This window comes from Cololabis saira, chromosome 19 (assembly GCF_033807715.1).
Source record: "Cololabis saira isolate AMF1-May2022 chromosome 19, fColSai1.1, whole genome shotgun sequence".
Taxonomy (NCBI): Eukaryota; Metazoa; Chordata; class Actinopteri; order Beloniformes; family Belonidae; genus Cololabis; species Cololabis saira.
The window spans coordinates 32899416-32924573 of NC_084605.1; the positions used below are offsets into that span (position 1 = coordinate 32899416).

Here is a 25158-nt window from a genome sequence, read left to right on the forward strand (position 1 = left end):
GCTAAAAGGCGTTTTAGAAAAACAGAACGGCATCAACACTTTAGATTTGTGTAATATTTTGAAGTTTAGCCTGCTGGTTGACGAAAAAATGGTGTATGATTATAATTAAAAAACATATTAGTGATTTAAATTATAGCTTTTTTTATCCCCTGCAAAGTTGTATTTCAACTCCTGGCAGTTGTTCAAGCATGCAGCACTAACGGGCAACACCGGCTATTCATCATAAAACACAAAATTGGCTTTGGGGCAAAAATAAGCTTAAAACAACAAAGAATGTAAACCAGTCGGAGATAAAAAAAAAAGAAAAACTTACAACTATCACCAGAGCAAAATGCGTCAGTTTTACTTCTTGAGATACACAAAGACATAAGAAACATAAGAAAAATACAAACACACTCTGTGTGGGTGATGAGACGAAGCATAGTGAGGTTTTTAAAACGATTTGAACTGGGGTTTGTTGATATTACCAATAAGTGTAGAGCAAATCTAAATATCTTCACTTACAGGTTCTGTTAAAAGTGTGGTTAATTACTCATAATTGGATTGATCTTAATGATTGGATACGTTTTGATCCTTGGAGGAAAAAAAAAAAAGGGTTAATGATACAGTTGTTCAGATTTGTGTAAAGGTGTTTCTGCAGTTTGCTGTTGGATTTGATGATTGATCCATCAGGATCTGAAGTCTGGATGAGCTTTCATTTTGCTTCTGCCCTTTTTTTTTTGTCCTTAGAAAAAGAGCTTTTCTTCTAAGAACAAAAACAACAAATCAAACACGGATTGCAGTCGGCTGAGCGCCATTAAACTGATATTGTGATTAGTGCTGACACTGATCAATATGAGAGAAACCATTGTAATATTTGTGGTCATATTGCTCAACCCAATGTGTGCCGTTTGATACGCAGGCTGGTAAGATCAGAGGCTCTGCTGCGGTGTTGCATAGGCTCTTGGTAGCAGTGATGAAATTGAATGTGAAATACAGCTTGTATTGTTGGCATGCCTTCTATCCTGCTCCAGCACCCACCCCTGACTCGGAAGCAAGTGTGTTTTCAATGGTTTTGCATATACTGGCCATATATATACATGAAAAAGAAAGTTATTTTGCATTGTATGACACTGAATTCCAACGGTAACTCCGTGCAGACTCAGGTTCCCTCTATCTCTGAGACGTAGGCCTAGTTGCTGTGGTGCGTAGATCCTCTTATCAATGAATCTAGCTGTAAACAGTAGTTTCATTTTGTTTGCAAATGCAAAAAAGAAACGTTCAAGCACCTTGACCTCTTTGCCAGCCTGGAGTGCTGTCGGGTCGCGTTGGCCGTGATAAGAAGCCGGGGGAATGGGCTGCAAGATAACAGAGATCTGAAGCCTGAGTGACCCGAAGACGGTTGAAGCAACAATAGGACGGCCGCAGATGTGAAGGGAAAGATCCGCGCAGAGGTAGATGAAGCCCCACGAACCGGCGGAGGAGGGACAGAGATGCACAGCAATAGTTTCAGGCTGGAATAGCTCAGTGGAGCTGGGATGCTTGGAGGATCAGCTGAGAGAAGAGGAAGTGACTTCACACAGGTTGGTCTCTCTGAGGCCACGCCGTACGACCCCGGCTCACCGCGCCCCCAGAGGAGGCCGCGCCGGACCTTTTGAAGTGCCTGACCGCCCCACAGGCAGCCTCCAAACCTGCCGCTGCTGAACTTTTATGCCATTGGCTGAAAGTTGTTCAATATTTATCAGCCTATTGATGTGTACTTTTTGAGGGTGAGACTCCGCAGAAACATTTTACGCCTCATGCAGCTCCTGTGGGAAGGATCATAAACAATCTGTGTTTTGTCAACTTAGCCTTCACTGTGATGTTTTGACAATGACACGCGCAGACTTAAAGCGCTCCCCCAATCACTTTTCGTTGTAATTTGAGCGAGGAAGTGCATCAGATAGCTGATACAATCATAGCACATCAAGAAAAATGCATAAGAAAACTCAGAAGGAGCTGTGATTATAATCTTCTTTCAGTTATGTGACTAGATTTGTGAAGGACTGACAACATATTAAACACAGGTCATTTGCTGTTTTGAGGATTTATAACGTAAAATAAACACGACCACTCGAAACACACACAATTTTCTGACATGCATACGCATTGACACACACACACATGCAGCCTTAGAGTCTAGAGTTGAGCTCGGGCCCAACAATGACTCCATTGTTTTGCAGGCTTTCACTAGCAGCAGGGGATGGCTGGAGTGTTAACCATTTCCCAACTGCACCTCACGGCGTGTTATTGTGTGTGCATGCGTGTGTGTCAAAGGTAGTGAAGCATGGGCTTGACGGGATGAAGAGAAGGAGGGCACTTGCTCCAAGTGTATGGTAATTAGTGTGGAGGAAGTGATGGAATCTGGTCATTTTTACGGTGTGTGCGAGACCTCCCACCTGAGCCTTTACAAGTCCAGAACATGCTTATGTTAGTCCCTTTCAGTCCAACCTGTTTCTCTGGAGAACTTGTACTGGAAAGGGGGGCTGAGAGAAGGGTGAAAAGGACTGACACGCTTCTGATATTATAAAAGGAAAAAAAAAAAAAAAACAAGAGCGTTTTCTTGGCTTTTGCATTTGAAAAAGACGCAGCACAATGACTCTGTGGATCTCCTGTAGCGGCCCAAAGGACAGGATAGACGTGCAACTGCTGCTGTAGGGCCCGCGATAAAGACGAGATGGGATCACGTTTCCCAGTCCGGGTCTGCTTCTCTGTCCATCTCTGAGGAGTAGGGAGAAAAAAAGGCGCTTCCTGTGGTCTGAATGGGCCGTGCACCTGGGCTGTCCAGAACATTGTCTAGCACTCTGGGAGGCTGAGCTGTCCCTCTTGTTAATGAGTGACCCCGCGGTCAGGAGGCGCCACCCACACACCGTCTGCAGGCTGCACCTTGGAGGCTTTCTCTACCCCGACTCAGGCTGACCTTAACCTGCTTTTTCATTGCTGCATTTTAGGCCTCTATCCAAATAACCTTTTACCTTTTATTTCGGTCTTCTTTCTGTGCATGCCGCCTTTCATACCCATCTTTGCTGCAAACCGAGTACCCAAACATGTATTTATTTACCGTGATGGTCACTTTTAGATCAAAGAGCGTCTTGCCATGTAGGACTGGGTGATGTGGATGGACTGTGTTTTGTTTTATGTGCAAATGATTTCTTAATTGATTTTCCAGCATGAATGAATGAATGCATCATGAGTGTACATATCAAAATGCAGATACGCTTGAAGATTTAATCCTCCCTAGTCCCTAGTTCTTCTGTGCCAAGTGATCCAGCCCCCTCGGACAGAGAGGCCGTTAGCGCCCCGTCTGTCCGTCCGTCCGCCGTCCCCTCGCTGTCTCTTCCAGACAAGGCAGCCGTTGAACGGGTCACGCTTACATCATCGGGCCGGGCCACACTCCGAGGCTGTCGAGACATGGCGTCAGGCCCGGGAGCTCTGACAATGAGAATGAGTGCACCTCAGTCATTGAGTCCGTCCCATAGTCAGAGCGGCGGCTCGTTTCCCACAGACGAGCCACTCGGGGCTGGCTTTAGTCAGCAACGAGCCCACAACGGGCGACCGGAGACTAGTCCTGCTTGGAAGGAGAGTCTAAAGCAAAAGGTTGTGATCAACTGCTTTTTTGAAAAGCGTTGCATCGTTACGGATCCTCTCCATCAAAGCTGCATGTAGGGAATGTGACCAGCAGACGTAGGGAAGGCTGTTGTTTCCTCTTGTTGTGGCGCTTGACTGTCAAATAACCCCCGTGAACTTAAAGTACCCCAGGCAACGTGTGACTCCATGTTGGACACACATTTAAAATGATAATAGACATTTGTATCTGTATGTGCATGTGTTTCGCCAATAACCACAGTGTTTGCTCTCTTGCTTTTATGGGAACTTATCTGGCTGGCCCGAGGGTCAAGCACGAGTACAAATACGGCCCAGTGAGTGAACAGTAGCGTTTTGGTCCTGGAGTTCTTCAGTAAACTTAAGTCCCTGCTGCTTTTTTTTTTTTTTTGCCTTTTTCTCGCATGTTCTTTGGCTTTTTACTACCCTGTCCTTTCTTCCAAGGGAAATCGATCCCCCTCTCTCTCTTCCCTACTTTTCTTTTATTCCTGTCTTCTGTCATCTTTGTGATATCTGTTTATGATCTGATCTCTTGCTTTGAAGAAACTGTTTGTGTACCAGTGAAGAACTTGTAAGACGAGTCACAACTTGACTTTATAATTTGGAAAAAATACAAATTATTACTGATTTTATTTTCAAAGTTTAGATTTTACTAGAATTTGTAAGAGCTCTAGGAGCTCTAGAATCAGTGACTCCGACACTGATTCGGCGGTGACGGTTAGATCCCCACATGTGCTGACCGCTGCTGAACTCCCATGCATGCCACGGAGTTGAAATGTCTCGCCAAAGTGAAACATTGCTTCAACATCCTACCAGCCTGTAGCAGCAGCTGCGTAACCAGGGCAGAGCCAGTGTTCTCCCGTTCTCTCCGTGTAACATTAGTAATAAAGGGGCCGCACGTGCACCCAGGAGGAGCCTGCGCCTGCAGAGATGAGGTAGTACTTTAAATAACTCACAAGCCAGTGGATGCATTATTTCCACGGAGAACATGTTGCTTTTGCATAAAACCTTTTTGGATGGGGATTGCGTGCAGATCTGTGTGTGTGTGTGTCTGTGTGTGAGAGAGAGAGAGAGAGAGAGTGTGAGTGAATAAAGGAGAGATGGAGAGCTGATATAATTGTGTGACTTGGGAACGTCCATCTTTGCCTTTCAGGGGCCCTTCTGCTGGGAATTCCCCGGACAGTCAGATCTGAGCCTTCACCAATTTCATTTGGTGAGAGACCTTTGAATTCCAAAAATATCTTGTTGGATTTTTTTCTTCTTCTTTTGGTTGATTCCACACACACAAATTAACAACTGATGATTGATTTTAAAAACAACAATTTTTTTGTAAAATAAACACTGTGAATGAAAACCTTAAATCCTGGTGATGATGCTGATGATTATAATCATACTTTGCTGTGCTTTGTGCTAATTCAGTCACGTTGCTTTGCTGCTGATGTGCTTTTTGAATGTTTAAAATAGCTTCTTGTGTGAAATCCTGGTGATTTTTGTGTAAGTACAAAGATTGGGATGATGCACGTCACATGTATTTTATTTCCTTTAACAGGGCGTGTTTTCTAATTATGTTCAGCTTCTTCGAAGTCATTGCTGTGCCTCTTTTTAAAGACTTTGTTTGCTTTCTTTATTTCTATTATGCCTCACAGGTTATACATCACTCTGGTCATAACGTTCTTTCTAAGGGTCTTGTATGTATTTGGTTTGAATTAGCAGAAACGATCCACCAGCATGAGAAGAGGGCTGTTTTTATTTTTGTTTTTTGCACTTTCCTGCAGCTGTTTTGAATCGAGTCCCCTCTCCTAATAGAATTTGGATAACAGGGTTTTAAATGCAGGGATGAAGCATAACAACACACTGTTTAGGTTTGTCGGCTGAATATTTTGAGTAAAGATAAATCCGTTTGAAAGAGATGAAACCCTCTTAATTCGATTTGCTGGCGTGATCCTGCAACGCAACTCCCCAGAATATAAGCTGTAAATGAAAGAAAGCGGAGCCCAAAGGTAAAGTTCCTGTTGTTTTTACTGCAGAGCTGACTTTCTGAGGACATGAATAAGCCTTGTTTTGATTTGCCTCCGTCAGGCACTGTGAAGCCAGAAATAGGTTGGCATTACGAAACCCAGAGGCGAAATCTTAATCTCCTCCGAGGTGACCACGGCTCTCTGGATTGCAGACGCCAATCGTTTGACAAATCAATCACTTGTTGATTGCTGACCATTTTCTAGGGGCTTTTGTTGCGAGTAGACGGAGCAAATCTTATAAAAAGAAGCAGGCCATAAAGGAGATAAATCCTGCTTAACAGTGAGGTCCTACATTAATTTGCGAGTCGGTGTTCGCTTCCCCATATCAGTCTCTCTTATACAAGTGCCTCTGCTAGAACTTGTTTGACAAGGTCTGGCAGGATCACTGCTGGGTGTGCCGGTCTGTCTTTCTGCATGAGTGTGTGTGTCTTTCAAACACACCTTTGTCTACACTGCTGTACATGCGCGTCCAAGGTGTGGCTTGAGTTTTAGATGACAGGTAGTCAGAGCTAGGTCAGACGATATTATTACGTTTATTTATCTGTTTGAACCCATTTAACCCCGTGAATTATACGCCCAATTGGAGTAGAAAAACAAACAAATAACTATATCTACGAGCCTTGAAAGATGTTGCAATCAGTGATTTACTAGTTGGCTTTTCTTACAAAGGACTAGGGACAGAGAATCTGAAGAAATATCGATGAGTAATCTTGAGTCGTAATGAGAGGCTGGCAGTTGAGTGCGCTCATCTTTGATAAATTCCTCCAGATGGGGTGATCTGCATTCTGCGGCCCGGCCGCGTGAGCGACAAGCGACTCGGCAGAGCTGCACGCTACTGTATTAACACTGGAGGCCGTTTCACAGGGAAACTTGTTTTGACAGAACTCCAGGTGTCTCATTGTTGGAGATGGCATGGTTCAACAGATTTACCAATTAGCACTAGGCTGAGGGCGCAAGAAGGGCGGAGGAGGGGGGGGGTGTTGGGGAGAAATGAAGCTGGGGGAGGCGGATTTGGCCACAGTGACAGAATATGGTTTTGAGTGAGGGGGCTGGGTTGGGGGGGGGTGTGACCATAAGGAGGCAGGCTGGAGTAAGGCGATCCTTGACCTCATTTTTTTTTTCCCAGCAACAGCATGGAAAGCGGCTGAGGTTTGAGCCGGGCCACAAAAAGGAGGGGAACTATTTAGAAAGAGACGAAGCGGGGGGGGCTGCCTGGATAGCAGTCACACAGCAACTTTATAGCTGAAAGTTATCTTTTTACTCAGCTGACCTTCACATTTTGGTTGGTTGTGGCCTTCTTCTTAGAGACAAACACACGTCCCTCAGCTGGAGTGCAAATGTGTATTTACTCCAACCCACCCCCCGATTGATTACTCTCAGTCTAGTATTAGGGAGACTTGTTTGTTTTACCCTCCAGAACCGCGTCGCTCCATTGGCTACCTGTAAAATTCAGAATCCAATTTAAAATTGTATTACTTGCATATAAAGCCCAAAACGGCTTAGCTCTGCAGTATTTACAAGACCTGATAGTGCCTTATGTTCCTGGCAGAGCTCTCCGCTCTCAGAGTGCAGGTTTACTCGTAGTTCCTAGAGTATCTAAATGTAGATTTGGAGGGTTTATGTTCATGTTCTGGATCTCTGGAAAGTGTCTGGAGACAACTTTTGTTGTATTAGACGCTATACAAATAAAATTGAATTGAATTGTTTGAAATTGTTCAGCTATTAATGTTGCCAGTCCCCTCTAATATACCCCAGAAACATTGGTTTCTACTTCAAGGAAGTTTGCGAATGCATTTTTGACAACAGGGTTACAGTAACTGATTTTGTGAATATCCTACAGCTGGCCTGAAAATGTTACTATTTATTTGGCTATATATTCAGTATGTATAGATGTATAGCATGTTCTCTTTGTAGAAACATGAGTTCTCCAGCTTTTTAGTAAAAAAAAAGGGACTTTGAAATACATATTCGCCTGTACTGTTGAGTCTGGAAGTTGAGGAAAATGTGCACTGCTAAAACAGCTCCCGTTGAAATAAGCCTAATATTCCTAAATCCAGTCAGATTGCCTTTATATCACAGAAAATAAAAAAATAACTATACTGATGGAGTAAGAGACATTTTCTCGACTTGAATTCTTAAAACTAGCAAAATAGTCTAGCCTTTAAACCAAAAGTAAGACTCATTTTCTTGCAACAGGATGTTTTTTATTGTGCTAGAAATTAATTTTTACAGTCTGCCACTTGAAGAAGAATGCCCTGTTTTTGCGCAGATTCGTCATAACAAGTCATGTGCTTTCTTTGGAAGTTGTCTGTTCACGACGATGACTGTGGAAAGTAACAAAGTTCACGGGTACCTTTTTTTTTTTTTTTTTTTTTTTTGTCAGATATTTCCTGAATCGGTTTTATAACCTGGACATGAATAGTCTCTGTTGCAAAGCGACTTTTTTGAAAACACTCAACTTCCACAGGTATTTTAGATCCTTTCTACCTGTAGCCTTGTGGCGTTTAAGCTTCTTATTCAATGAACTACCGGAACAAAACCACCACATCTTGTTGCCAAGCGTTTAACTTCCTTTTATTACCAGCGCTGAAAAGTCTAATTATGATTGATCAGGCAGTTCTAAGCCAAGATTAATGAACCAAGTATCAGCATTCAAGAGTTCAACTTAAAGTAGTCACCACAAGTCCTTCAAAGATTTGAGAAAGGCGACCATACTCAGAAAAATGATTCCAAAAGTGATTCAGAGACGCACCAAACAAGTTATTGCTTTATCCCTCTTTATAAGCTCCAGATCACTATGCGGCCTCATGAATATCTCTGGTTTTATAATGATTTAGCGTGGAGCAATCCCACAATTGCTTTGGCAACTGTCTGTTTTTTTTGGTGGGGGGGGGGGCGTTTGCATGTGAGCAGGCAGCTTGTGATTGAAAGTGAAGGAGACAGCTTTTTGGAAACAGGGAGTAGATTGGGACTATAGTGGGGGAAAGATGGGAGGGAGAGCGCGAAGCCCCGCCAAATCCCCTAAGAACAATTTACTGTTATGGATGAATACACTGTCACAGTCAAATTTCAATTCCGGTGGAATGCTGAGTGATTCCAGAGAGCACTTAAGCTGCCTTGAATTCGGTTTTCCGTCCCCACCCGTGCTATAACAGGAGAGGGGTTTTTCTTTGGTGTTTGCAGGGGTAAACACTGGGTATCTGCTCTCTGAACCATTAAGCATCGTCCTCTGTCACCTCCCTCTGTATTCTAAACGGTGTGTTCTGGTTTTGTTGGGGCATCTTGAACAGTTCTAACACCCCAATTTATTTTATTTTGCTCCACTCCGCTTCGTTTTCAATGAGGGCCTATCTGAACTTTTCTTGGATTTGTTTGGCTGTGGTTTTGATGTCCATGCTGTTATATATGACAGGCACTTTATCAGGTATGCCTGGTCTCCAGAGTGCCACGCCCAGCTTTAGTCTCACCCCATGGAAGGAATTCGATTTGATGCTTATTTTTCTACATAGTCAGCTTCTTTGAGCAATTTTCACCTTGCTTCTGTTTTGTTTTTTGCTTTTTGGAATCACCCTGGAAGTTTGGGATCTAGTCTCTAACCTGAGTGACGTTGTGATACATGCTCCGGCATACCGATGCAGGTGTGCACATGCATTAGTATTTATTTATCCATCCTCTCAGGAAAATACTCTAATGGTAAGTCATGTCATAGCTGGAGGGAAGAGTGATGATGTGAGACGGAGGCCTGCGTTCTGAGAGATTAAAGAGGATCACCTCACTGGAATTTTTGGATGTAGGGAGAGGTGGTTCAGTATTGACTATATATGGGGGGGGGGGTTCATAGGAGGAAAGTCTAAATGCGCCAGACTGCTTTTCTCCTCAGTAAGATGTGCTATAGAAACCCAATGTTGGCCAAACATTGCCTTGGAAAGATGCAGAGAAATGCATTCTGGGAAAAGAATAAATGAGCCTGACGCTAAAAGTTGGGAAGAATCCTGAACGCGGCGCTACTGTCAAAAAGCAGCTTCCATTTCATACATTATTAACATTACCTAAACGCATTATTTGTGTATTTATGCATTCATTTGTCTTGTTAACATCCTTGTGGAGTGAAATAAGCAGCGCGGCCAGACTGGCTGTGTGACAGGTGTGTGTGAGATTTGAATAAAAAGCCCAGCAGTGTGATGGGAGTAAGACGGGAGCGGATTCTGCGGACACCAGGCTTCCTCTCCAGGCTCATTAAGGGACAGCGAGGCGATGATGTCGGATCGGCACGCACTTTACTGGCCTGCCTTTTTCCTTTGAACACCGTCGCCCTCTTATCTTCAACATGCTCTGTTCCTCCATAACAAGACGCTGCTACTCCCAATGCACGCACACGCTCAGTCCGTCTCCACGCGCGCAGCCACCCAGCCACCCAGCCCATGTACCCTCTCCTGGCTTATTTAGTTTTTGTACACAGGAAAACTCTTTAAGTATGTGTCTTGTCTGCAGAATTTTGGCAGCTTTTGTTGGATATTTTCCTCCGCTATCGAAAAAGCCTGGTCCTTTTTTTTTTTTTTTGTTTGTTTTAACGTGTTCTTTTTTTTCCGCACAGACATCACAAATGGATATTTTAATTGGAACTTTTGTCACTGTCTCCATCTTGTGTTGGAATGGCAGACGAGTGAGTGGCTGGCAGGGCCGGGCCGGGGCTGATTGGTGTGTAGCGAGGCATGCCTAAATCAACTGGCAGCATGAATAGCTTGCTTGATTCTCACTGGCATTCGCTGGAATCCATGGTATTTTTTTTAATGCTAGATTCTCTCCCTGGAAAAAGTGGGGAATAACCAACAAGGGAGAGGGAGATAAAGAATACCTCCTACTTCCTTGAAGCATGACCCCCCACACACACCTCCCCTTTTTTTGTGGTGCAATTTACTTGCCTTTTTGCCCTTTCACTTCTTTGGTTGTTTTCTGCTCTTGTCAGAACAACACTACTCACCAAGGATTTGTTCAACACAATTATTTTTAGGTATTTAGTTGTTTTAGTTTTTAGTAGTTTTTTTTTTATTATTCCTCCTTTAGAATTCTAACTTTAAGTGGTTATTGAAATAAAGTGAAATGACAAAAACTGATCAAATCAGCTATGTAGAAGTGAAATTCATTCCCCAGACTATGATGGAGAGTTCATCCTGACTTTTATCCGCCGTTAAATGTGGACGTATTAAGCTTTTACAAGAGTTTCACCAAGAAGGGATGTCTCCTTCACGTTCAGACCAGAGGATTATTATTTTTTTTCCTGTGCCAGACTTTTTCTACCATAATTCAAATAAATGAAAGTAGTTTACTTGCAGTTTCTAAATGTTACTTGAGGTTAGGTCAGCATATGCTGCTACCAGTGACCAGTTTATGCATTCTTTTGTACCCACTTCCTGAATTCAGGGTTATGAAGGGGAATAAATCACTAACCCCCGTATGACGTGTTGGGCCGGAGTCGTGCTCCAGGGAAGGCTCGCTGCAGAGCAGCCCTGCTACAGTCAGAGACTAATGTAAACCACATGTTTGGAGCTGTGCATCTGCATAAGTACACACCTGTTTAAGCTGTGGCCAGTCTTTCACCTCGACAGTAAATTCAGACACACTTGCGCCAGAGGCAGAGCGGCTGCGAGCCGGGTCAGGTTGGAGTCATTGTAATCCTCCTTGACATAACGTCGTCTTTGTGTTTAGCTGTGTGCATATGTGCATATGTGCGCTTGTGTGCGTGCAGGTGGAGTTGTGCGAGCTGCATTCTGGCTGAATGCAAATAAGTGTTTGTATGTGTGTGTGTGAGTGTTTGTGTGTGTGTGTGTGTGTGTGTGTGCATATGTGCAGCAGCGGGCCTTTCTCTTCAGGCTGCTAGTCGGTGCTGTGTAATTACCTGGCTGTCTGCCACCGAGCCCCGCTGGAGCAGAAACAGAAGTGGAGCTGTGTCTTACACAACGCAATGCAGCGGGCCATCTGAACCGCTGGCTCGGAGTTTGGTCAGCTCGCCGGCGTCTGGGGACAACGTGGTATGTCTCGTCATGCAGGCGAGGTCGGGGAAGATTTCTAAACAATGCCTTTTATTGAAATGGAAACGTACCACACTTAAAGTCAGCATGATTTGATGTCCCGAAACAAAGTTCCCATGGCAAAAAAAAAAACAAGGCCGTCATTATTAAATAAAAGCAACAGATTATTGCGCTGGTTGTTAGGTGACGTGTTTATTCAAAGTTTGACTGATACAGATGAGAGACTTGAGGTTAATGCAGGACCACAGGCCGTAAATGCTGCTGCAGGAAAAACCTGCAGATGACAGATGGAGATGTGTCCAGCCACTCGTGAGTCAGTAAAAGCCCCAAGAGGGGGGAAACGAGGATTAATACCCCCCACTCCACCCTCACCCGTGAGGACCAGTGTCCTAGGTGCAGAGGCAAGCAGCTTCCCCCCCCTGCGAGTGCGAACTGTTATGTCAGCCTGCCTCTCCCGCCATTTTAATTGTTATATATCCTCAGCCTTGATATGAGCAAAAAGGGAGGCCTCTGCAAAACTTGGCACTTCAAAGGCTACCTCCCCCTGTCTTACAAGTTGCCTGTCTCTTTGGAGGAGCCCGGGCTTTGGAGAGTCAGAAAAGGGGATTGGAGAGGCGCTGTGGATTCCCGACTGGAATGAGTTTGATGGGCTAATTGTAGCCCCCAGTGGACACAGGCACACATCACAGAGGGCTGACGGAGCGGGGTGTGGGAGGGCCAGAGAGCTGAGGCTGAAGTAAGTAGATGTACAGGCTGGAAAATATTCCTGCTAGCCTTCCCCTCCATATCTGGGTCTTTGCTCAAGACTCTGCTTCCTTTGATTTCAGCATCCTGTCATGAGTAAATGGATGTCATGAATATTCTCATCATACCCACCCCACTCACACACACTTACATTTATTGCAACGTGCTTCTCAGTTCAGCTACCTTTATGCTACGAACACGCCAAGAATATTCTCCACTGAAATGAACTCAATGCACATCAATTAATGTTTCGGGTTAGTCAACCTTTAAGACTCTGCAGTATCTTGAGCAGAATCTGGACGCAGAGCACAACAAAACCCAGGAATTGCACCGGCAAAAATGCACAATGCCTTAAAACCAATATTACCAACCAGTTCAATTGTAGCCGTGATGAAAAAGGCTTTTTCTGCAGCTTTGAAGAGTTTTTTCTTTTTTTTTTTTTCTCTCTTTATGTGCATCAAAAGGGAATCAATAGCCAAAACTTTTGAGCCTTATGTATCAGTTTTTCCTCCAGTTGCGCTCCCCCCTCCCCACCGCCGGTTTGCTAGTTGTACATTATACCACAAGAGTAAAACACAGTTAAAAGGAGAGAGGCACAAGGAGATGACACCGGCGAGGAAGCAGCTCATGTAGGGTAGGGCTTTGGCGAGGAGAAAATCAATGGGAGGGAGCACTTCCCTGCACGGAAATGGCACAATGGGTGGGAGAGGGAGTAAAGATTTTTTATTTTTTTGTTGTTTTGTTTTGTTTTTAAACTGAAAAATGATGCATTTGTTTTACCCAGGGAGAGGGGAGAAAAAAAAAAAAGCGCTCCTCTGAACATCTTTTTGAAAAAAAAAAGCTAGCTCTTTGGTGAGGTTGAGTTGTGTGGTTAAGGTTTGTTTTATCCAACTGTGCGGAAGCGTGTGTAGCTGTCTTTCAGCTCTCTTTTTAGTTGAGGCGCAGAAAGACTACTCATGGCATGTTCAAGGGCACTCGGTGGACACGGATGCCCTGCAGGAGGCGGAATTATGAATACAACATGAGTAAACAGACACCTACATACACTGTTAAAATAGTAAAGCCTAGTACTTGGCAAGAGCGCATCTCGGTTGTAATTTGAGCCGGTCCGTAGCAGCTCAACCTTCTGAGGGTCATTGATAAAAGTCTCGTGAAAAATCCGCTCTAATATGCCTGATAGTGAGATGATTTTGCACGTTGGCGGTAATGTATTCCTCAGTGCATTCCTCCAGTACAAGCGTTTAAGCATTCGCTTCATTTTTTTTTTTTTTTTTTTTTTTTTTTTTGAAACACGACAGCTGTGAACAAAGAATACAATAGCACACAAACTTGAAACACAATTCCGAGCCTGAGCTTTGAATGGCATTCAGGCTTCACTGTGACTGAGCGGGGCCCATTCAGCGCGAGTGCGTGGCGGTTGAGGAGATGGTATCGAGTTGCCTGCAGATGGAGGTCAGTGTAACTGGCACAGTTGGCACCTTGGCACGGCAGCGGTGTGCCGCGGCACTCGGCTCCGCAGAGGATGCGACAAGTGAAGCTGGTGGGAGGGGAGGGAGGGGAGGACTTGGGAGTAAAAGCGTTCTTCTCACTTCTCCTTTTTTTTTATTGTCTGTGCTTCCTGTTTTGAAAGCCATTAAGGAGCAAATTTCCTCACAGCGAGTGGGGAGATGAAAAGGCCCCCGTCTTTTGAAACGTGTCCAAGCGCAAATGTGAAAAAGAGAGCGAACGATAGCTATCTGTAAACATCGCTGTCGAGGGGTCGACGGAGCGGGAATTGTGAGGGGGGGGCGGGGGGGGAATGATACATTCATTTGCTTTCTTTTATTTATTTATTTTTTTTTTGATTCAGTGATGAAAGACGTGCTGCAGTTTTTTGTTCCAAGCCAGCTGTATTGCTCTTTTCACACAAATGTATCAGGGCAGAATCACAGAACTACACAGTCACCACCCGCCCCTTAACCCCCTTCCGAAAATGCTTTGTGACATCTGCATCCACACATGTCTGCTTTCACTGGAGCCAGTGAGTATTAATAGATGACTTGCTTTTGTCATATTTGGGTCCCAAATGGATCTCTGATCACCAAATTGTGTGCATGCGTTTTTTTTATGATATAATATCGGTGCATTTAAACAGAGAGCATCGGAGGTTACCAGCTTAACCCGGCCAGTTGGTAAAGACTTTAGCTTCTTTACTCCAACTTCATGTAACGGGTTAGTAAAAGCTGCCACAGCTGCGATCTCTGTTTAGTGTCTGTTTAGTTGGCATACAGTTTAATTACACCACTTTTCCTCACAGCGATGCTTGCCTAGTTTCTCAAGAGAAGCAGTAGATTGGTGTTACATATACCCCCCCTCCCCCCCTTTCTCTCTCTCTCTCTCTCTCCCACCCCTCACTGCCCCCAAGCCTGGCCAGTCTGTGCCTCTTAATAAAACCGACAGGCTCTAATTGGGCTTAATTGCACCCTTCGGGCGTCGTCAAAAGGAGTGTTGCTAAACAAACTGCAGGGTCTGCGAGCAGGCCAGGCAGTTCTTCTGCAGCGGCGTTGGCCGCCAAGCTCATGCATCCATGCATGTCCATAAATCGCTCCAGCCGTGGTAAAAATGCGCAGCATGCGAGTGCATAATGGCGCATTAGGAATGTGGACGAGTAAGCATCAGTTTTTTTTTTTTAATTGCGTGGGTGTTCGTGCACCGAGTTTGGAGGAGTGGAGGGACCCATTCATTCCTCTCGATGAGCCAACAGAACAAGAGCTCACAAGTCTGAGAATCTTATGCATTCAAGGAAGCAGCATCTCCTGACGGTGAACCTTTGCAGCGGCCTCTGCTGCTAAATCGACACCCACGGAAAAGCAGAGTACGTCTTTTGAGGATGTCTGCAACTCTGGGTGTCAGGAAAGCCTTTTTAAATCCCCACGATCATGGAAAAACCTCTACCAAACAAATCCCTGTCTGCCTTTTTTTTTTTTTTCAGCAATATAGCCCCCCCGCCCCCCTAAAAACAGCGCACTTCATCCCAGTAGCACCACCTCCTGGTGGACAGACGGGGGCGACTGTGCCGCTGGAGGTGGAGCAGGTGCTCGCCGCATGGGGCCCCCGAGGGGTCACCGACCACAATCGATGGAAATGCGATCGAGTCATCAAAATGGCAAAGCCTGACCCCGGCGTCTCTGTATGCGCGGTGGCAGTGACCCCAAAAGCTGCAGCCCACCAGGAAAAAGGAAAAGCTAATCACAACGAGCGCGGCGCAGCACTAAAATCCCTCCGGCTTTTAGTAAACCTATTTACTGATTGTTGCCTTTCACAGCCTAGTTAGTCATCTCTAAAAGTTTTAGGACTTTAAGTTTGTTTTGAAGACTTGCAGCTCGATTCAGGAAAAAAAAAAAATGCCACAATGCAAGACAAGAGCCGGGGAGAGAGAGGCATCTACTGTGCTTTTATGTGGAGCTTAAAAGTCAAGTAATGATGCAGTGAGGCCCCATAAATGCTGGAAGGGCCTCGTTTCAGCGGCCTATACTCGCATACACTGTCACTCGTTCTTTCAGGAAAAGAGGCAGAGCACATAATTAAGATATACAGGCTAAGGGTGGACTGAATATATAGACTGAAAATATAGAGCAGGAGGCCAGGCACCCTCAATCACAGCCTGTGGTTTAGTGTTTTGCTGCAGACAGTGCCCAGACTTGTGTGAGTCTGCATGTGTGTCTGTCAGCAGTGTGAGCAGCATGCTATAAAAGGCTGGTGAGTTGAGCCATAGCCTCTCTGTGTGTCGGGGTCACGGCGAGCCAAACTGTCTGTGCGTGCATGTGAACACGTACGCTGACTCCGCGCGGGCATCTCCGGTATTTATTTGTCTCTGCGTGTGTGTGTGCGTCTTTGCATGAAGGATGCCGACCTGCTCCCTGACCCAGACGTCTTCCCTATCCCCATCTCTCTGCATTCACCCACCGTTGTAATATATAATCCCGCTGTGCAGGGCACCAGCGCGTTCCTGCGAGGACACACACATCTCCTCCCGCTTCCTCGACTTTACACCCGGTGTACGCCCAAATGCACCCGCGCGTACACACTTTGCTGCTCACGCCTCGGTTGTTTAAGTGCTTTGTCACTCTCTAATGATAACTATCCATCAATGGAAGGGGCGTTGCTCGTGGAAATGAAGATGGATTGAATTAGTGGCGAGCGTGCCGGCTGCTGCGTTGTGGTGGCAGCCCGTAATTACACTGTCAGGACCATTGAACCCCCCTGTACGAGACACTGAACTTAACACATTTACACCAGTGTTGATTACAAGGTCTTTAAGTCTGGCCAGATTCACATCATGTAGTTCCTAATAGCCAATGAAAGGCCCAGTCATTTGTGGAAGATTAGTGTGTGTGTGTCTCTGTGTGTGTGTCCGTGTGTGTGTGTGTGTGTGTGTGTGGAGCAGTTCGCTGAGGTAATTGAGAAACTGCAGCAAATTTCCTCTTTCTCTTGTAAGAAAAGTGATATCGACAGCAAACATTTTGTGCAGTCTTATTGTCCTGTTACAAACAGACATCTAGGAATACTCTGGTTTGGATCTGACCTGCATATTATTGAGGAAAAACTGGCAGTGCAAGTGTTTTTATTTATTTTTTGTTAAATTAAACTGAAAGCACCTGGACTGCCAATGCCATGTGTTTTTCTGGTTGTGCTAACTTTGATGTAAGTTGACAAAGGCGAGGGAGTTTTTTATTGTATTTTTTCCCTGAACCAGAACACAGTCAGTGAAGGAGGGTCATTCACATCCGTGTTTGTTTTTTCTTCTTCTTCTTCTTCTTCTTCCTCTCCTCCTCAGATGTAGAGGAAATAGATGATTGAGTGAACTTCCCAGAAAATTAACAATACTAGATGACAATTGCTGCACCTGTAGGTGCTAGACTAGTTAGCTCCACTACACACACATACATATACTGTACATATATATATATATATATATATATATATATATATATATATATATATATATATATATATATATATATATATATATATATATATATATATATATATATATATGTATATATATATATATATATATATGTATATATATATATATATATAAAATTATAAAAATATATATAAAATTTGTGTGTAGTGGAGCAAATTATTCATTTTATTATTAAAAGCATCCTAATTAGTTTTTTTATTAGGTTGTGATGACTGCAACTCCAAATTTGATGTTGTGAAATGCAGGAGAAACTACCCCCCCCTTTCAGTGTGGGAACTGGAAATTGGGCTGAAGTGTTTTGTTATTAAACATGTCCAAGAAAACTCCAGGAAATGGGCTTAATTTCATATAGAGGCACATGACTTGGAGGATCCTACTGAAGCAATTAACCTCACCTCAGCTCATTAAAAACTCTCCTTTCATGGCCAGAAGCAGCAACTCATCTGCTAACACGGGACATGAAAGCAAAAATTTGTCCATCCAAAACTCTTAAAAGTAATTGGAAAGGTAGATATGAAGGGCCAGTAATCCGGCGACACAGCCTAAATTAAGTGAAGTGAAAATATAGGAGATTATAGAGTAGCAGTAGCATGAGCGGAGTAGATAACGCAGATGATCTTATGTATGTGATCACCTCTGGCAGTGTCCAGTGGATATTAAAATGAGCCCTCAGGATTTAGAAAGTTCCGTGCAAGGTCGCTGCGTGAATGACAGGCGTCCTGAGTGCAACAAAAGCTGGAAGCACATACATTTCTCCTTCAGAGTGTGGGAATTGGTATTGAAAGGGCCTCAGTTTGTGCCAAGAGTTGTTCCATGTAGAAGCGGCGTTAATATCTTTAACATAATAACTGATGAAAAAAGAAAAACAACTTTAATGAATGGGGTTTATTCTCAAATTACTATTTTCAGCTAAAAAAGATAAATCCAAGTTTTTTCTTTGGAAATTCTTTGGATTTTGAATAAAGAGTGTTTTGCAGCTGAAGACGTATAGGCCAGTGTTTTCCTGCAGCAGTTGCATATGTTAGTTTATCTCATCACACTCCATTGTTGCCTGGCGTTTTCACATCCAGTCTCATTGAAAGTCCATTTCTGTCATGTGCATTAATGGTAGTTATAAGAATTATGCCACAGTTATTTCATGTCCATACACTTTTTTTTATATGCAGATAAAACATTCTTTTTCAGGCCTTTTTTTATTTATTTATTTTTTTTAATCTTTCTAATAGATTAATAGCATTGAGGGAATCCATTCAGCTCTTTCCGCGCCAGCGTGTGTCTGTGGGTTTTTGTTTTTTGTGTGCGTGAGTGTGTGTTTTGCCTCTCTTGCCTCACACTGTGCACACATGCAAACAACCAATCTCTGTCATCTGCATCAAAATAATTACAGAGAGATAAACACACCATTTGACCATTTTCACAGTGATCTAATCTGAAACCGGGCTGTGAGAGCGCACGGGGGAGATGATCAAATCCCCGCTTAATGGAACTGATCACTACTGTGTGTTCAGCTTTCAGCCGACAGCCGTGTTACAGATGCATCGTCTCGTCTTGCACTGCATTCAGCATGCCCGCTTTGTCTCTTCAACAATGTCTATTTGGAAGATAAATGAGAAGAAAAACGCATAAATATATTTGGTTTAACGTTTTGACTGTGACCCATTTTTCTTGGCGGCAACGCACCAGTTCAGATTTGAGAAAACATAGCGTGGGCCTTTTGTGTCGAGGTCACGCTGGCGATGAACTAGAAGTGTATTGGTTTCATCCCCACCACTCCACTCGTTTCCATCTCCTTTTTAGCTAGAAGGCAAATCCGAAATCTGATTAGCCTCCATTATAAAGAGTGATATTTTCATCCCGCCGATTCTCGGCACTGCGTCAAAGCATTTGGTCGCTTTAATGCCGGGAAAAGTCTGCCCTTTTGACAGATAGTAGATATCCCCGACATCACTTGTTTGGACATTCCTGTCTTTTGTGACATGGAGTAAAAGACGTGCAAGAAAATAAAAAGCAGCTAAATAACGTCAAAAGATCAGAAATCAATGGGCCGGAGGAACGTGATCCGCTAGGGCTGCGTGTGTGACCGGCCCGCTCCCGTCTCCACTTCACCGCTCCCTTTGCATTACGGGAGTCTTTTCCACAGGCACTAAAGTCGCTTTTGTCCACCCCCCTCGGAGATGTAACTCAAGCACGAGGAAGCTGTCTAACCAATGTTTGGATATCGGCAAAAAAATAGCCTTTTACTTAAAGATTACTGGCCGAGGTTTATTGAGTTACATTGTCATCCGCGATGGGAGGCGGAGGAGTTGAGCGCCATTAATGTGTAGGTTTGTGTTTCACGTTTTGATGCAACTGTCACGGACGGTAGCAGGAAGTGATCAATGAGGCTGGGGGGGGGAAAAAGATTCTGTTTTGTTCTTTTTTTAAATTTAGTTTTGTTTAAAATGACGTGATCTGTATGTAAAGCTATTTTTAATACAGGTTGGGGAGAGAAAACATCATTGTGGCTTTCAGCCTTATAGGATTTCTTTCAAAGATGCACTCTTAAATTTACTTGTTTCAATTTTTTTCATGATAGTAACCATCAGTTATTAGTCTTTTTTTTAAGAATTTTAACTGAATTTTTGTTCAAATTCAAAGTGTTAACCTTTGCAAAATATTTTACAAATTATTTTCCGATGTCAGTGACTATAATTAATCCACAAAATTGAACACGTTTCACATCGTACAGTGCCTGTCTAAATTGAATTATAAATGCTCATCATGTAAAGAAAGAGGACATTTTAAAACGTATAAATACAAAAAAAGGTTAAAAATGCTTCCTTTAAAGCTTTTTGTCTCTTTTATCTGATATTAGCTACCCTCGTAGGGTAAAAAAGAGATACTGCATTTATCGTCGTCTCTAGTATTTTTGTTGTAAGTCTTGCCTAGGCTACTTTATCTACGTCTTTTCTTCCTAAAGAAATGTTAGGCTCCTTTTAAAGTAATTTTCTGGGTTACACTAGAGGTTACAGTATAGGGTGTCAACTTCTGTGGGAGTTGTGATCTGTTCTAATGAGAAAAAGAAAATGCTGCACCACAATGCTTTGTGTCACCCACTGAGGCAGAGAGATAGACACAGGATTAAAAAAAAGAAGAAAAAAAGAAAGAAAGGGGGGGAAAAACAATTTCTGGACATTTCTAGGAGATAAATTTAATTTCTTTGCTATTTGGAGGTCCTCTTTGAAAATGCAATTGTAATGAACACATTCAAAACTGGAGAATAGATTTACCCTCGGCTTCAAATAAGTCTGCGTTATCTGACTCTGTCATTCGCTCCTTCCCATTTTCGAGCTGCTAATTGATGTTTTTGATGTCGGCGAGAAAATTGAAGAAAATGTCATGTGTGAACCGGCGCGGAAGTTAATAAGATTGACTTCGTTGGCTGAATTCACAATGAGCGAAGGAGAGGCGTGTAATGGGGACTGCTGCGAATTCGCACGTCCATCTGCTGGAGGATGAAATCGACACCAATCGCGAATGGGCCCGTGTACGTTGAAATGGATGGATGGAGCGTTCGGGATGCCCCGTCCATTATAAAAATAAGTAAATAAATGGGGGAAAAGTTTTTTTTTTTTCTTCTTCCGTCCTCTTTAGTTGTTGGGTTTTTGTTTTTGTTTTACTGCTGATTTTGAAGTGGATAAGCAGCCGTTTTTCCAGAGGGCTTCGGGGCCCGGGGCCAGGACCAGCTCTTCTGTGGAGTCGTCTCCCAGGGCTGCGTCGTCCTCGGCTCCGAACAATGCTCGTTCTTAATGCCGTTTTGAGTTTGAAAAGCATTAGAGCTTTATGGAGGTTAGATTAAGACGTGGCTAAAAGATGCACCGATATCAGTTAGGGTCATTGCATATGCTTGGCCAATGTGTAGCAAAGCCTGAACTCAAATCCCCTGAAATAAAAGGATAGAAGCACCACCGGGGTCGCGCCATCTTGAGCCATTTATCGAGCGCCGGCTTAAAAACAGACGTCGAGACTTAATTTCGTCTTGTTTCTTTTAACTTGAGTGTCCGTTACTTTTCAGAATATTTTATAATATGTATGTTGATTTTCAGAAATGTTGTGTCCAATGTTTCGACTGTTTTTTTTTTTTTTTTTTTGGTTTGTTTTTCTTTTTTTTTTTTTTTACGTTGTTTTATTTTTTTTTTAAATTGGGGAACGGATTAGTCGAGTTTGGTTCAGCGCTTCTGATTATTTTTCCTTGGCATAAAGGGGGCCGAGCTAAACCCTTAATACGTCCAGTACCCTGAGCACTTTTCTTTTTGAAGACACTGAGAGACAAAAAAAAAAAGAAAAGAAAAGAAAAAGTGCCCTCTGCTAGCATTCGGCCCTCCGAGGATCGCGGTTAAGGGACATTATTCTCAGAATAGGCAATTAATTCCATTGGCAACGATCAGTTGGAGCTTCTTCCCCCACCTCCCCTCCAGATGCCCTCCTATCCATCCTCCACTCGCCATTTGAAATGCTAACACAATGAAATATTTTTCTATTGGTCCGTGTCCCTCGGCTAAGCCACCGCCGCGGGCAAAGAATTTCATCGACTGATGAGACCACAGGCATGCCCGATAAAAAGGTTAACTGTACGTGACACGCACTCCAAGTAGCCCGCGCTACCTTGAACTTGCAAGTTGTGTAACTTTTATTTGACTTTTTTATTGTTAGCGAGTCTGGGCTTATTTGGCCGCCGAAGCAGTTTTATTGTTGTTGTATTGCTGGAAATTGAGGATAACGTTGCGCTTTTTAAAACGACTCTCTTTGTTTTTGGTCGTGATTTTTTTTTTTTTTTTTTTTTTTTTTTCTGCAGTCGTGTTTTGCAGACGATTATTTGACAGCTTGTTTTTGTGGAAAATAAACTGGCTTTAATCAAACACAGCTTTGATTGATCAACCATACCTTTCAGGAATTGGAATATTTTTTGATGTAGTCTGGTGAGTCACAGTCCGCCCCCATGTAATTCCCAAGATGAAAGTTAAAAAGGAAAATTATTATTATTCAATAATAATAATAATAATAATAATATATGATGAGGAGGATGATGATGATGATGATGATGATAATAATGACAATAATAATAATAAGAATGAATTATCAAATGATTGTGTTTGAATTTACTGCAGCTGGACTGTGAGAATAAGGAAGAACTCAAGGTGGCACGTTGCTACCACCTTCAGAAGGCAAGGTAGACTCCTGGAGAGTGGGAGGAGGATTCCAGGCTGTTTTCAAATTGTTAGTAAAAGATATATGGGCACAGAATAGGTATGGCTGCTGCAATAACCCCAACCCCATCTTTCATACACACACACACACACACACACAGAGGCAGGTGGCTCCCCATGGCTGCAGCTTCATGACAACATGCCATTAGAAATAGCAGGCCTGTTGATCAATCCTGCCGACATGACAGCTTCGCCGCAAGGCCTGGCTCTTTGAGTGGCGATGCCGCGGCAGCTCCCTCTCCTGTTTCTCCCCACTAATTGGTGAAGGTTTTTCTTATACATGCTTTTGGCACAGGTTTTTTTTCCCTCCACCCCCTTTTACTTTTTTCCCCGCCCTCTCTTTTGGCATTTCAGCTTTTCACCCTGTTCATATATTTATGCATGTATATATGTATGTATATATATATATATATATATATATATATATATATATATATATATATATATATATATATAATGTGTGTGTGTGTGTATATATTATATTACTTATAGAGGATATAAAGTTGTGTGTTTTAACATTGTCACATTAGAAGCAGTAAGTTTGGATTAGATATGTTAACAAGGGAAATGTGTGCCAGGGGCACTCTCTTCATGCGGTATCTTTTGTGGGGCTCATGGAGCTGGATTTGACATTGACTCTAGGCAATATGCATCAATGTAAATCACAAAGGGTTCAAAAAGAAAAAAAAATGCAAATCAAAACATAATAAGACATAAGATTTGGGTGATTTAAACATATGGAGACGATATCCATTATTGAGTTACTCATTTATTTTCTTTTGCACAAGCAGATATGCATTCTTTTTTTCTCCTCATTTGACTCATCACCTGGTCTCTTTCTTTCTCATCAAATAGATAGAAGTTGCAAATTGTAAAAAAGATTCACCTGTGTGTTGCTTGCTGATTTCTCGCGGCACGTGGGGCTGCGTTATAATTCCAGCAGGATTCCGCCGGCACATTTCTGTTGAGCGCCACCCACTCTGAATCACTCCCACCTAAATAAATGAGGGGGGGGGGGGAGATAAGCACACATTAAATGTTTAACTGTCTTAAATTTGTCATCTGTTTTACTCCTCTTAATTAAACAGACGCAGCTTAGCCCCGGCAGTCTGAGTGCAGACACGCTCGCACGCAAACACACTCGCACACACCCAGTGCCTTTGAGCGCTGGAGCCTGAGCGCAAACACCGTCCTGCCGATGATTAATTTAGCCGTTAATATTTATTTTGCTCAGTCTTGCTAAGTTAGCAGCTCAGTGGAGGGTGAACCTGAGTTTCCATTTCTCACCTCTGTTGGTTGCTTTGTTGCAAGATGTAAGATATTTCTTTTAGCTTCTCTTACTATTTCTTTTCTCTTTTCTTTTTTTTTTTTTTAACCCCCACTTAATGTTTTTAGTTGGTGAAGAAGATAAGTATTCTGTGAGCCGGTTGTGGTTTATATCTGCATCCATGTATTGTAGTGATCCAGTGCGTGTTGAAAACATTAACTACTACCTCCACCCAGTGGCACAAAAGGAAAAAAAAAAAAGGCAGGTGTGATTGGCAGCACACACTATTTAATGTAGTGGGAAGACTTGCCTTAAGCGAAGAGGGGGATGTATTCATCACACAATAGTGCTGCTATCTCCCACTCTGCATTGTCTCTCTCATCGCAGACCTTATTACATGCCGTATTTGGCACGACGAAACCCCTTCTTATCGGCTCTGAATTTTAATGCCAATATGCTTCGATGGCCGCCTCATTCTAACACTTGTTTTGACATCATACTGCATTTTCTGTGCGTGCGTGTGTGCGTGTGTGTGTGTTTGTGTGTGTTGGTTTATTATTTCCCGGTGAATCAGAGACGAGATCTGCCTGCATGTCTGAACACTACTGTGCTATCGGCTCGCTACGCATTCAGTAAAAATGTGCTGCAATTGAACATTGTGTGGCACGGGTGCTTTTGCCGGTTCTCGGGGCATCAGCAGACGTGGCAGAGGAGCGAGGGGAGAGCTGGAGTCTGGGCCCAGGGTGAGTGGGAGAAAAGAGCAGAGTAGAATCGGGGGGTTTCCTCTGATGCTCCCTCTCCAGATCCGAGCGGCGGAGCGGGGATCAAAGTAGCTTGTTTTATGTGGCTGGTGCAAGACTTTGAAGTCCCAGAGTCACCTACAGCACTCACTTCATCAAGTTCACTAGTGTCTTAATAGCAGATCAATAAATTTCAAAGTCGGAGAGTTAATTTGATACTAGCGCTGATGTGATCACGCTGGGCCGCAGAGCTGCTCGCTCTCTTCTCCCTCTTCCCTTTTTCTCCTCCTCACCTCGATTGGAGCTGTTTTAGGCTCTTGACTTGAATCAAGTTTGCTGCCTATTTTTTATAGACGGCTTCCCGAGAACACTTAATCAGCCTTAGCTTGTGTCACGGCAATTAAAGGATAATTTGTTTAATTAAATATAATTTGCATTCTGTCACACTCATTTTAATTTGAACATCTGTATTTTATTTTGTAAAAGCAGTGTTTATTCACACACATATTGTGATTATCTTATCA

At 43.2% G+C, this 25158-nt stretch overlaps 1 protein-coding gene across 33 annotated transcripts in view; it reads left to right on the top strand.

The window, feature by feature from the left end:
- Positions 1–25158, top strand: part of tcf7l2 (transcription factor 7 like 2) — a 94976-nt gene that overhangs the window by 35987 nt on the left and 33831 nt on the right. For 19 of the 33 annotated variants that reach the window (XM_061707882.1, XM_061707878.1, XM_061707880.1 and 16 more), the window contains exon 5: positions 4775–4834. The exons of the other annotated variants lie outside the window; for them this stretch is intronic. In XM_061707882.1, coding sequence (XP_061563866.1) covers positions 4775–4834 — 60 coding nt within the window. The remainder of the gene's footprint in view (positions 1–4774; positions 4835–25158) is intronic. 33 annotated transcript variants of the gene reach the window in all.